At 36.0% G+C, this 14,690-nt stretch overlaps 1 protein-coding gene across 1 annotated transcript in view; it reads right to left on the bottom strand.

Annotated features, from left to right (window-relative positions):
- Positions 1 to 5,290: 5,290 nt before the first annotated feature.
- The window catches only part of KPNA3 (karyopherin subunit alpha 3), a 78,720-nt gene continuing 69,320 nt past the window's right edge, over positions 5,291 to 14,690 (bottom strand). Inside the window, exons 12-17 of the mRNA XM_081291329.1 lie at positions 13,593 to 13,721; positions 11,324 to 11,428; positions 11,157 to 11,228; positions 10,880 to 11,042; positions 9,394 to 9,488; positions 5,291 to 8,616 (exon numbers count right to left, since the gene is read on the bottom strand). Of these exons, the coding sequence (XP_081147455.1) occupies positions 8,518 to 8,616; positions 9,394 to 9,488; positions 10,880 to 11,042; positions 11,157 to 11,228; positions 11,324 to 11,428; positions 13,593 to 13,721 (663 nt within the window). The 3' untranslated portion in view covers positions 5,291 to 8,517. The remainder of the gene's footprint in view (positions 8,617 to 9,393; positions 9,489 to 10,879; positions 11,043 to 11,156; positions 11,229 to 11,323; positions 11,429 to 13,592; positions 13,722 to 14,690) is intronic.

The raw sequence follows: 14,690 nt of genomic DNA, 5'->3' as shown, positions 1-14,690 counted from the left end.
ATCACCGCACCAGGCTGATGCAGATTTTTTTTTTTTTTTTAAGGGTCAAAACTTTAACCACAAAACTAAAGTCTGATGAAAAATTTGCCTGGAGACGGGATAAATTTCGGGACTAAAGTGTCTAATTGGCCTTGCAAGTCTGTTTTTAATGACCAGCAAGCTTTTTTTTTCTTTTCTTTCTTTCTTTTTTTTTAATGTGGTGCTGGAGATCAAACCCAGGGCCTCATGCGTGCTCCGCAAGTGCTGTACCACGGAGCCACAACCCCAGCCCAACAGCAAGCTTTTTAAAGCTCATGTGGCTGTTACTTCCATTTGTGAAAAATCCAAAAAAATCAGCAAAGGGTCAGAGAAGCACTAAATCATATCAAGGATGGTACTAGATGCTTTTACCTACCTTATTTTACTTCACAACCACCCTGTGAGGTCGGTGGAAAAAGACACAAATACTGTATGATTCCACTTTCATGAGGTATCTGAAGTAGTCAGATTCATTATACCCCTTAAATAATTCCTCTTTTCCCTTTCCCCCAGTCTGCACTAAGTATCATCCTACATTGTAAATATACTTAACAGTATTGAACTGGATGGCTAAGATGGTAAATTTTATTGTCTTGTATTTTATAATTTAAAAAAATGACTGCCTGCAGTTCAAAACCTTTTCCCCCCAGCCACTTCCTAATACCATTTTTTATACTTTTATTTATTTATGTGGTATTGAGAATAAAATCCAGGGCCTCGAATGTGCTAGGTGAGTGATCTACGGCTGAGCCAAACCCCAGCCCCTTCCTATACCATTTTTAATGTAGCAGATATCAGATTAAATTCTTTTATTTACACATCTATTGCTAGTTTCATGCCATTATAATAATAATCTCTATTAGGCCATGGGGTTGCTAGTTGCCCAATTAAATAACTGCTGACTGAAAAGTGTATATGGTCAACCTGCCACCTAATGCTCTGAATTCTCTCCTATAAATTAGAAAATTTATGATTATTCTTCTTTTCTTATATTCAGTTTATTTCTCAACTGCATTTTCCCCACCAATTTTCTGACATTCTCCTTTAGTGATTATCCTATTGCCCCTTCAGAGCAAAATAGAAAGCTGATGAGGACAAAACTAATTAGAATCACTATCTTCATATTCTGCCTCTGTTCCTCAGTCCTTTCTACTTCAGTATCTAACTTCCTAACCACACTGATCAAGGGACAGTGACCTACAGATCACTAAAACCAAAGGATAGTTCATGTCCTTACCTCGCTTCATTGCTTAGCAGCATTTCTTTTTCTTTGCAAATTCACCCTCTACTAATGTGCTCACTGAATGCTGGAACTCCATGACACTATCTTAAGCCCTTTCCACACTTCAGACACTAGACCCAGGCAGTCTCATCCTCACCCGCTACTTTAATAATCATCCAAATAGGCAGAGGATTCAAATCTCTAGCCCAGATTCTCCTCTACTTTCCGGATCAATATTTCCAACTGCCCTGTGAGGCAAGTCTTGGATATTTCAACTTAACACAACCCAACTGAGCTCACCCTCCACCTCCATGTCTGTCTGATTCTCTTCCCTATCCCATGTTGCTTCCACTTGGTTGCTATAGTCTTGGGATTTGGAAATCATCCTTGATTCTTCCCTAGCTTCATATCTAAGGCATCACCAGCTCATCTGTTTTAGCAGGTGAGCATCTCTTTGTCAATGTTCTTCATGGACCAAACAGTCCATCACCTCCTGTCTTGGTGTTTCACACTATGAACAGTAACCTCTGTCACTAAAATCCTGTCCTTAACAACTAGTGACCCTTTTTAAACATTAAATTTCTGTCATTCCTCTTGCTTAATAATTTCCCATCGTTCTTCATATGACCTACCAGGCTGTGGGGTCTGGCCTCTATTTTTGGAGCCCTGATTAACTCGTCTTTCTCTTCATTAGTCTTTTGATTTGGCATCATTTGCTTTCACCCACTTGAGTTCCTGTGGTGCTTCCCATGTGGCCTTGCTACATACTCTTCCCACTGTCAGGAGACTTTCCAATCTGCACAATGAACTCCTGCATTTTCATCACATCAGTTGTGGTAATTTGGGGAAAATTTTAACTTCTCTTTGCACTTAGTAAGAGCTTGCCATCAGCCTGGTTGTCATCTCCTTAACCAGGCCAATTCTTTTACATCACTGTAAACCTCTTTTTCTTTTTTAAAGAGAGAGTGATAGAGGGAGAGAGAGAATTTTTTAATATTTATTTTTTAGTTCTTGGCGGACACAACATCTTTGTTGGTATGTGGCGCTGAGGATCGAACCTGGGCCGCCCGCATGCATGCCAGACGAGCGCGCTACCGCTTGAGCCACATCCCCAGCCCCTAAACCTCTTTTTCCTAACATTTGTCATAAACTTTAACTTTTCCTGTGATATTATAAAGTATCCTGAGCCACAGCATTGAACCTGGCATGGGATAGGATGCTCCATAAATATCAAAAGACACTGAGAGGATTCCTACAGATAACAGAATACAATCGTTTGAAGAAAATGAGCTGAATTAATATAAAATTCTGACATTTAGGTTTGAATAGAGTAGCTGCCTAAGTACTGGGCCAAACAGAAAGGAGACTTGTCACTTGATCACAAATCTAATAATGATGAAGCTGGTAAAAATAACTGAAATACTTGCTTCCACACTGTAAGTGTCCACATAACTGAATGCTTCCATTCCACTGTACTCAGAAACAAGTCACACCACACTATTTATTGTACATAAGCTCACATAAGTCGTCCAATAACTTTATAACATGAAGGGAGGAAATGCACGGGGTATTCGGGCTGAGAAAGGGAGCTGAAGAAATAACCAAAATCTAGCCAAAATTTAATTTATGACAGACATTTGAGAGAGGTGACTTTTGTTTAGGATTAAGAATTTTATGCCAACTAAAGCTAGCCACAAAGTAGAACAAGCTCCCATTGTGTATCTCATCTGTCACTCAAACTTCTGACTCTTATCCATAAGACAGCTTGCTTCAGTGGTAGAGTGCTCTGGGTTCAACCTCAGAAACAAAAATGAAAAAAATAAAATTGACTTTATTCTTAAAACATTATACACAATGTGTACCTTACTGTGTAACACTGAGAATTGCATTTTACTTACCACCTAGTTCAGTTGCTGACCCATGAAGATGTTCCTTGTTTATTATGGCTTCACACATTACCTAACACAAGACCGTTGTGTATTTGTGGTCCCACAATTTGAGGAAAGAAATACTCAAGAAGGTGGATAGCAGTTTGTTAGGGTAGGAAAAGGGACACTGTAGAATAAATTCCCTGAAGGGAACCCTTTCTTTATTGCATGGCTCATAGTTCCCTGCAGTTTTTTGTTTTGTTTGTCATTCTTGGGGATGGGGAGCAGTGGGGATCAAACCCAGGGCACCTGATACACTAGACAAGTGCTTTACCACTGGACTCTATTCATTGGAAGCCAAACCCCTCAGCCTTAACTTTGTTTTTTTTTAAAAGAAAGGTCTGGCCAAGTTGCCCAGTCTGGCCTTGAACTTTGAATACTCCTGCCTTAGCCTCCAGAGCAGCTGGGATTAAAGGTATATGTCACCATGCCCAGCTTTGCTCCCTAGCTTTTAATCATTTAGTAAACTTGTAAGTTTCCTGGGGGGGCCAATATCTCAGTGCATCAAATGATTTTCAAACTCTGCTGATTTTCTAGTCCAATTCCAGCTTTCCCTCATAGAATTTAAAGGTCTTCAACTAAAAATGTTTGGAAAACACTACAAGAAGGTCTTGAGATTTAGCGATTAACACATTTGTTACCTGTTTCATATAACCCTGTTTTTCAGCAACAGGGCAAATTTTAAAAGTTGACCAAGTAGTCTCTATTCCCATTTCAAGCCTGTGGAATAGATGGGTGTAGCACCTTCTACAGTTCCCACAGGAGGATGATCTGGGAAATGAAGTGAGGTTTGTGTTAGTCAACTTATTGTTTTGTGACAAATACCTGAGAAAAACAACGTGAAGGAGGAATGATTTATTATGGATCATAGTTTCAGTCTACAGTTGGTTGACTCCATCACTCTAGGTCTGAGAGGCAAAACATTATGGTGAAAGGGTACGATGGAGGAAAGCTTCTCAGCTCATAGCAGCCGGAAGTCAGGGGGAGACACAGGATGTCATAACCTTTAACTGGGGGACTTGGTCAAGACAGTTCCCAACTCTATGCTCCTAGTGACCCACTTCTTTAACCATGCCCTACTTATAGCTTCTACCACCTCCTAATAGTTCATTCAGCTAACAGTGGATTAATCCACTGACAGGGTCAAAGCCCTCATGATCCAATCATTTCACAAAAGCCCCATCTCTGAACATGGCTGCATTTGACGACCAGGCCTTTAACACGAGTCTTTGGGGAACACTTTATATCCAAACCTTAACAGTCTGCCTCTGATTTTTCCTAAAATTCAGAATAAAGAAAAGGCACATTTTTTGTCTCCTATTTTTTAATCTTATGCATTTGAAGAAACCCTGAGACTATTCACATAACAAAGTCATGATTTAGACTTCCTCATTTAAGACAGTGGTTCACAACCAGGGAAGTTCTTGCTCCCAGGGAAAACCTGACAATGTCCACAGGCATTTTTGGTTGTCTTCACTGAGGGAGGAGGATGAGGTACTAACATCTACTGAGTAAAGTCTGGAAATGCTGCAAAACATCCTACCATGCACCCTTACATGGGCCAAGATTACTAGAGGGATTTCTTGGGCAAATAAATTGTGGTAACAGGTTGCATCACCATGTCATTTTCCCCAAATGCTTTCTTAATTTTTTACAGCCCTGGGGATCAAACCCAGAGCCTCTTATTCACTCTACACAAGTGTTTTACCGCTGAGCTACATTCCCAGCCCATTTCTCTTGATATAATCTATAGTGTGCCTGCAGTGTCTCTCTCTCTAGATCTTTCTAGTAACTTGAGAATTATCCTGTGGTTGTTTCAGCTATCTAATCAAGTACAGCATCTATATGAACAGTTCCTTCTAAGCATCACAAGTATCAGTGGTGGATAGAGAGCACTCTTTAGGATATATGCCTTAAAACTTACAGCTTAATATAAAGAAGTTATATTCTCTTTCCCCAAATAGACTTAATTCAAACTTCCCAGAGTTTAATGAGGGATAAAAATATTAACCGTGAAGTAAGATAACTGACATTCCTAAATGTCAGTTACTTGTTTACCTGAAATAATTATATATTGAGTCCCCTGAAAAGGATAACCCTTCTGAAGGAAATGATGGCAAGATTATGAGTACTATCACATTTATTTACTTATACACTGACTTCTTTCAAAAATAATTTGAAGTGGCATTATACAAAAGTAAAAATATTTCTATAATCAAAAGTTTGGCTGCTCCTTTTTTTCTTTTAATTTATCAAAGATTTCATTTAGAGCCACAACCTCTAACAGGTTAAACTTTCAGGTTTACTTCGATTACTATTTTCTATGTTACATGTTTTCAAGGGTTAAGCAGGATTAAAGTTTGTTTCATGAAAGTCAAATTCATACCACCTTCTCAAATAAATGGTCTTTTTCTAAGTTACAGTGCTTAAATCTGAGATACATCAGAAGAGGGTCACATAATGCCAGAGGCAGAGAATGCAATGATACAGCTGCAAGCCGAGAAATGTCAAGGGTCGCCAGCCACCACCAGAAGCTATGAGAGGCAGGCAGGATCCTTTGCAGACTCACAGAGAGCCTGGCCTAGTCATCACCTTGATTTAGGACTTCTAGACTCCAGAGTTTATGATAATAATTTCTATTGTCTGAAATCACCTGGTTTGTGGTATTCTGTTATGGCATCTTAGGAAAGTAGTATAGCTGTTAGTACATATTATTTGTCACAAAATACTCCAGCATAGTTATTGGTCATCCTTGTTTGTTATAGTGGGAAAGACATAAATATACTCTGAAAGAGTAATTCATGATTTACCTCAATGTGTCTGATAGTTGAAAATCATTCCAAATTTAAATTTAACCATACAAAACCCAAAGTTAAGCAATATTTTCAAAAATAAGTCTTTCAATATTTTATCATATTTGATAGCAGCTTTTTTTATTGGTTACAAAACCTAAGCCCATATACAAAATTAAGAACACGTTTAGATGCCTCTTTTGAAAGAACGTTTTAGTCTATTTTAACTGAGTTAAAAAAAAATAAAAACAATGCAATTTTTAAACACTGTTTTGAAAACTTAAAAGTGCAGCAATATACTTAGTTTCCTTTATCTATGAAATGGTGCAATTCCAATTCAAAACTGGTAAGGTCACAACAAACTGAATCAAGCAAATGCACACATTTGTCTGCACTACTTGATGCTAATGTTCACTTAAATGTTAGTTTGCACTTAAAACACAAGAGGAAATAGGAATCATCATAGTAAAGGCCCAATTTTAATCTCAGTGTGTGCCAAATTTGAAAGGTAACTGTCAGTTAAGTATAAGAGTCTGGAAGAAACAAACTTGGAAGGGAGACAATTCACAATATCCAGACAATTTGTATTTTAAGGTTTTCTCCAAGTGTGTGACCTTAATTTGATTTGATTTTGTTATTCCTATTTTTAGTGAACACCACACAGTTTGAAAAATTTAGACGATAGTGTCTGAACAGGATGCATTTACCATATGAAGCTTTAACTCAAAATTTGGATAAAGAAAAAAAGGCACAATGAACTTCAACTCAATTTTATGTGCACAAGAGTTGAAAAATCTGAGCCACCTTAAAGAGAAATTGATTCTAAAATTTATAAAACCTATAAATAATCAGAGGCCAAACCACTATATTAAAACAGATTCTCTAGCAAGTAAAAATCTTGCAGTTTAAACATACGCTTGTATCCACTTTAGATACAAGACAAAACTCACTCTTTAAAGTGGCTCCACCTTGGCAGATACATATATTTGTAATGAATGCACACCTGCTATGTATTATTTATCAGTGAAAACACCCCAGTTGATTCACAAAGCTCTGATGGCATCTGTCTCATCTTCATCACAGTAAATACACCCCCCATAACTAAATGAGTTTAGATTTTCTATCCCTTCACATCAATGCATTGGGAAATTATGTCCAGTAAACAAGAGCAACAAAACCACTTCTGTGACAGCACAAATTATTTAGTTTAAAAATTTTCAAATCCATATTCGTTCATTAATAACTGGGTCAGACAATTTATCAAAAGCAATAACTTTACATAGTAATACCAGATTTTGCAGAACTACTTAAAGATCACTGCAAATCAGGCTTATTATGTTAAATAACTGCAGATTATTCCTCAACACAGATCCTTGTTTGAATTTTTTTAATAAGTGCAGATGCTTTTAGAGTAGGATCTGAGTGAACTTTCCCAATACTCCAAGAATGAAGTCTTATAACACTTCTAAATAGTTGCTGGTTTGTTGCCAACCACATTATCAAAAGCACTGGTTACTAAGTAAAAAATGTTTTAAGACTAAATTACAGTAAACATGAAAGCTCCACAGTTTAAACCCAATATAAATCAACCATATCCAATTATCAGATTAGAACAAAAATATTAACTCCTGAAAGCTGAAAGCAAGATTTTATTTTTTTAAACATCACCAATGAATATTTTAGACCTTTGCAGTTTTGTTTTTTTCCTTTGTAGACAGGGACTCTTGCTTTCAACTTAAACAGAAGTTCAAGTCTGTAACAGGTTGCAGCTCAGGTAAAATACCATGCACAGCATTTGATTACTTCAAAACAGCAGGAACACACAGGCTGAAGTGAGTGGTCAAATAGGGCTTGCTGTTCTCAAAAATTAGGTATAATGGTGAAAGCATTACCATCCATATCTAAAGTTCTTCCTCCAACCCTGGCTTCTGAGGCAGATAATAAACACATCAATTACTGGTAGATGAAGTACAGTTTTTTAAAACTTATCTGTTTAATCAATAACCAAGTTTCTTGTTTTTAAGTTACTTTTTTTGTGTCTGTTCCACCAATGAAAATCATTTGGCTTGTACTTTAAAATCTATTCTTCCTCATAAAGAATATGAAAATATGTTTGTGGAGGACAATGACGGAGGCTCAGATCATACTGCACCTCTTCAGTCTTCCAACGTGAATATGCATCATACCAAAGTGTCTTGATCCACAGTGCACCATTTTCCAAAGGAATACCAATGGGCAGCTGACATGCCACCACTATGGAATATTTTAAACTGGAGACTGCAGTTGTCAGCATGTGGCACCAGGGACCGGGGAAAATAGGGTAGTTGAGATTGTTAAGAATTCTAAAACAGTTTAGGAAATCATGCATATGCATTTACAGTCCATGTGAGAGTGACTTTTGGCAACTGCAAAGTGACTGAGACATGGCTTGCTTTAGAAGCATCAAAACGAAGAGGCATGTGTTTTGGAGCCTTTTGTTGCTGTTGTTGTTATCATTTGGTAGCCATCTGGTGGTGCTTCATATTGAACATGAGAAAGATGCTGCACTCAATTGACCTTAAAAATTAAATTCTTTTGTTTGAAGGTTGGCTGTTGGGTCGAAATTGTAAGTTCCTCCTTGTGTTGCTTCAGGAATGAGGCTAGGATCTTCGTCAATCTATAAAAAACCAAGGGGGGAAAGGTCCTGATTATATGGTGATACTATACATTATGATATAATTTGAATTAATTCTTTACCACTTAGGAGAAAATTCTGTATAAATTAATCACCTAAAACATTTCGGCAAATCCATAATAATTTTATTGAGAAATTTAACAATTTAAAATTGGAAATGAGGGCTGGGGATATAGCTCAATTGGTATAGTGCTTGCCTTGCAAGCACAAGGCCCTAGGTTCAATCCCCAGAACCACACAATCAATCAATCAATCAATCAAATTGGAAATATTTTTAAAAACTAACCCTTTCTTAAATTTCTGTGTATCTAAAAATGTGAATATATGTTATTTCTATAATTACTACTTCTTATCAGTTAATAGTCCTCACATGCAACAAGAGCTGCTTTTATAATATTACCTTCTGTTTGGTTTAACTTTTTGTTTTTTGATACTGGGAATCAATTTCAGGGCAGCTTTTTCCACTGAGTTATACCCCCAGTTCTTTATTTTATTTTTTTATTTCAATATAGGGGTTCCATAGTTGCTAAGGCTGGCCTTGAACTTGTGATCCTCCTGTCTTAGCAGCTCTAGTCACTGCAATTACAGGCATGCATCACTGCATCCTGCTACAATATTACCTTATAATTAAATTCTGGAGTAAAGTATTTAAGAACAAGTGATTGGTGGAGCATCTGAAATACAGTACAAACTTAAGTCATATATTACATATAGGTTTTAATTTATACACAAACATATCATATTTTAATATATACTTACATCATCACCAGAGAAATATTGATCTATGATTTCAAATGCTAATTTATATATGTCTTCATTTTCATGTTGCTGCAAAACTTCAATTTTCTCCAAACCTGATAAAAAATATCAAAATAATTAAGGAGATACTAAGGAGACACTAATGAAAATTGTGTACATAAATCCTAAGGATTTCAAAACACCCTTTTCTTCACCCAAAGATGACAGTCTTAAAAAAAAAAAAAAAAAAACAGATAAAAACCTGAGCAACATCCCACTGATTTCTTCCTCTTTAGAAGCCTTTGAGGCACCCTGTTTCCTCAAGTAGGCAGTCTAAAAAATTGCCTAAACACTCCATTTGATAGACATGTGGCACAGGGATGTAAAAGGAATTTAATTCAGGTTCCATGGCAAGTTAGTGACAGTACTAAATCTGTGATTTTTTTCCAAGATTGTGAATAGGGTTCTTGTCTCCTACAGCCATAACAAACCTGTAGAAATAACAGTTCAAAACAGAATTCACAATGTCTTCAGTTACAGTTCTAATACATTTATTTCATGCATTGAATGCATAAATTTATTAATCTAAAAAATTAATATTTTTCTTTGAAATGTCTTTTTGACTATGCTATGTTGGAACAGTTGCATTTTTAAAAAGCTAATAATATACATACCAGAAAAATGGAAAAAGAGGTATCAAAGATAATGGTTGCAGTACTTCATAAAATTATAATAAGTAAGCATTGTGTTCTATTTATAACTCCCATTCAGGGAAGTGAAGGTATTGATATAAAACTGAATAGTAACAATTCTGCAAGTTGCTCAAACTTTCTGTTATGAATCTGATTACACTGCTAATTTTTATTTATTTTTTATTTTTTTTATTTTTTAAAAAATATTTATTATTATTATTTTTTTTTTTTAGTTTTCGGTGGACACAACATCTTTGTTTCTATGTGGTGCTGAGGATCGAACCCTGGGCCGCACGCATGCCAGGCGAGCGCGCTACCGCTTGAGCCACATCCCCAGCCCCCACTGCTAATTTTTAAATATTTTAAGTAAAACATCTAAAATCAATAATGAGCAGTGAATAAGATTTCTATTCTTTCTCATTAAAATTTTAAAATAATAATTTGTAGTAATAACTTCATCACGCAGTTGTAGCAATCCTACCATTACAACTGGTAAGATTAAAACAAAATATACAGATGATCAAGAAATCATTAACCTTTTCCAAGAATATGAAATAATATTTCCCAAAGTGAGGTACACAGAATCACATGATAATATGTGTAACGGGGGGGGGGGGGGGGGGGAGGGGGGGGAAGTTCCCCCAAGAGTGAGTTGTTATGAGGCCTCCCTGTTTTGGATTGTCAGCTTCCAAAACTGTGAGCTAAATTAGACTTTTTTCTTTATACGTATCCAAACCTCAGGTTTTTTTGTTTAGCAATGGAAAATAAACTCATAAAAGTGCTCAACTACTTTTCTTCAATCAATCCATTCTTACCTCCACATTCTTCAATTATTTCAGCTATTGTGCTTGCTTCATCACCAGCCATTATCAGAATGTTTTTTAGACCATCTAGAACCACCTGAACCACTTGAGAATCTTTTACTGACAATAAATTACAGAATGGTGGTATTACATTCTGTTGTACAAGGTACTCAACCTAGATCACAAAATAAAGTACAGAAATTAAAAACAATCAGCAATCTAAATTTAAGAAACTAGTGTACTTTCCAATATTAACAATTGTGACAGTTAAAAAAAAATTAAGACTCACCTGATCTTTTCTGCCACTTATTGTTAAGTTGCTAATTGCCCAAGCGGCTTCTTTTTGTGTTCCGAAGTCCCCCTAAAGGTGAAAAAAAATATAAGTGAATGAATTCTTTACCCAAAAAATCTTGGTAATAACAGGTTAGGAAAGATGATGAACCCACAATGACTGACCTTGGCAAGCTGATGAATAATCATAGGGATTAATCCAGCATCTATTACAGCTTGAACTTGTTGCTGGTTGCCTGCCGTTATGTTGGAAAGGAACCATACAGCTTCCTAGAATTGAAAAAAAATAGTGTATCTTTAAAGCTTTTTATATTTTTATTTTAATATATTTTATATATATAATAACAAAATCACCTGCATTATTTTCAAGTGACTACATCTAAAAAGTGACCTGGTTGTATATAAGACCTATTTAAAATAAATTAGGACACTTCTACCTATAAGCTAGAATTATTCTAGGCAATGGTGATACAACAGTGAACAAACAGATTAAAATCTTTATTCATGGAACTTACATTTTTGTGTATTTTTTCCCTTTAACAGGCAGAAACAACTATAAGACTGAATTTTTCTTAATCAGTTGATTTTTAAGACCTTTATTTTATTTATCTTCATGTGGTGCTGAGGATCAAACCCAATACCACATAGATGCACTCTACCATGAGCTAAAGCCCTAGCCCACAAGACTGAATTTCTGATTACTTTATTAAAACTACTTCTAATAAAAGTGAATTGTTGGGCATGGTGGGGCATACCTATAATCTTAGTGGCTTGGGAGGCTGAGCAGGAGACTCATAAGTTCAAAGTCAGCCTCAGCAACTTAGTGAGGCCCTAAGCAACTTAGCAGGGCCTCCCTTCACCCTCCCCAAAAGTAGATTGTTTTAGTTCAAAAACAAGATACACTTGTCCAAGTATTCTACAGAAATCAAGCATCAAACTAGTCTAGGATGGATCTACAGACATTAAAAGATTTACGAGCCACAAATAGGCTTAGTATACTATTAATGTTAAAGGTATACCTTCTTTTACTTCTACTGTTAATTTTGTTTTCCTTTTTCTTTCCTTTTTTCCTCGTTGGTGATTCAACCCAGGGCCTCATACATGCTAGGCAAGAATCCTATCACTAAGTCACACATCCCCAGCCCTCTCCTCCATGACTGAAAGAGTTAATTATAAATTTATTCTGCCATGTAACTATGGGTAAGATGTTAACAACTGGTGAACCTGTGTTTAGAGTACATGGGGGCTTGCTATACTATTCTTGCAATTTTTTTTGTAGGTTTAAAAATTCTTTTAATTAAAATGCTACAGAGAAAAATCAAGTTGGAAAATTCTAACTTCAGGGTTTTCTGTTCAAATAACAAATTCTCAACTAAAAACCTTTTGAAGCAGCTGCTTGATGAACCTGAGTATACATCTGTATGAACTTTTTCCCCCATGATACCTTCACTTTAAGAGCACATTATGGGGCTGGGGCTGGGACTCAGCAGTTGTGTAATTGCCTGGCATGTCTCATTAGGCACTGGATTTGATTCTCAGCACCATGTATAAATGAATAAAATAAAGGTCTATCAACAACTAAATATATATATATATAAAAAGTGGGGGCGGGGAGGGGTCACATCACATCCTAGGCCAGAACCACTGTCACCTCTGTCAGGCTATTTCACTTCTTGGTCATTTCCAATTACAGAATACACTAAGTTATAAAACCCACCTATGTGGTTTAAATTTCCTCAGTAAAAATAATTCGCCCAAAACTTCTGGCTTCTTTCTCTTCACTATAACAAATATATCTATAAAATGTGACTTTTTTGGGGGATACCGGGTATTGAAATCAGAGGCACTCGACCACTGAGCCACATCCCTATTTTGTATTTTATTAGAGGCAGGGTCTCACTGAATTGCTTAGCACCTTGCCATTGATGAGGCTGGCTTTGAACTCACGATTCTCCTATCTCAGCCTCCCAAGCCGCTGTGCACCCAGCTCCAAAGCTTAAAATCTTAAAAAAAGACATTTTTAAAAATGATCTTTGAATTTAAGCACTCCATCTTAGGACACATTCTAATTTTCTTAGTGAATACATTATGATCTGTTTGTTTAAAAAAATGTAATAGTTATTTTGGTGGGGGATTTTTGCCTATACTTGTACCTAGTGGCTGCAATTTAATAATTGTTTCTACTGTTCAATCTGTAAAAACACCAAGCAGTCTAAAAATGTTGTTTTTTTTCTTCTGTAATGATCAGGGCAGTACTCACAGGAAGCAACTAAAAGCTAAAATAAAACAATTATAGAGTGGGTTTAAACAATTTTCTACTGTAGTGGTTTTTGAAGAAAAATACAAACATCTAGAAATAGAAACTAGGGAGGAGGTGGTTAAAAATGAAAGATACAAAGAGAAAGAAAAACTGTGAGGAGACTCCATGCCTTACCTTATTTATCTTCTCTTTTGGATGTGATAAGAGATTTGGGAAGTGTGACAGGACATCACAATTGAGAACAACCTGGGTCTGCTCATCAGTGCCTGTCACTATGTTGCCAACTGCTCTGAGAGCTGCAGTCTGGAGAGGGGATAAAATGTTTTCCATGAGTTTATTTCTTTATAATGAAACCAATGATATATTTTTCAAAACCCTGAGAAAATGTAAACATGTAAAGAACAAATGATTTAACATTTATTTCATCCTTATACAAAGCAATAAGTAGACTGAATAATTCTGAAATTTAAACAATAGTCTCTTGTGGAAAAAAAAGCAACTTTATGGTAAAATTATGTAAAAAAAAGATTCAAAAATAAAAGGAAATTAAAACAAAATCATAAAGTACTATTTTTTAAAAAATATTTTTTAGGGGCTGGGTATGTGGCTCAAGCGGTAGCGTGCTCGTCTGGCGTGTGCGCGGCCCGGGTTCGATCCTCAGCACCACATACAAACAAAGATGTTGTGTCCACTGAAAACTAAAAAATAAATATTAAAAAATTCTCTCTCTCTCTCTCTCTCTCTCTCTTTAAAAAAAAATATATATTTTTTAGTTGTTAATGGACCTTTATTTATTTATATGTGGTGCTGAGAATCAAACCCAGTGCCTCAAACCACTGAACCACAACCCTAGCCCCATAAAGTACTATTTTTTAAAAAGTTATTTTTATCCATTAGTTAACTGGCACCACAGAAATATTTTAATGTAGGACTGAAACAGGCACACAATTCCATCTAGAAATTCATACTGGTGGAGTTGTGATAATTGAAAAACTATTTACAGATTGAACAGTAGCAACAATTATTAAATTGTAGCCACTAGGTGCCAAGTATAGGCAAAAATCCCCCACTCAAATAATTATTACCTTTTTTAAACAAACAGATCATAATTTAATCTCTAACAGCCACCTACCCACCTCTAATCAGAGGTGGAGAGAAAGAGGCTGTGTAGTTAGGAGGCTATTATAATTATATGAGAGAAAGAAAATAAGTTTTAAACTAAATCAGTGGTTCCAGATAGATAAGGAGAGACAGATGAGAAAATTATATAAG

Source organism: Spermophilus citellus, assembly GCF_964194105.1.
Source record: "Spermophilus citellus genome assembly, chromosome: 1".
Lineage (NCBI taxonomy): Eukaryota > Metazoa > Chordata > Mammalia > Rodentia > Sciuridae > Spermophilus > Spermophilus citellus.
Note: the sequence above shows the minus strand (reverse complement) of the source record. Positions and strands in the feature narration are given on the sequence as shown.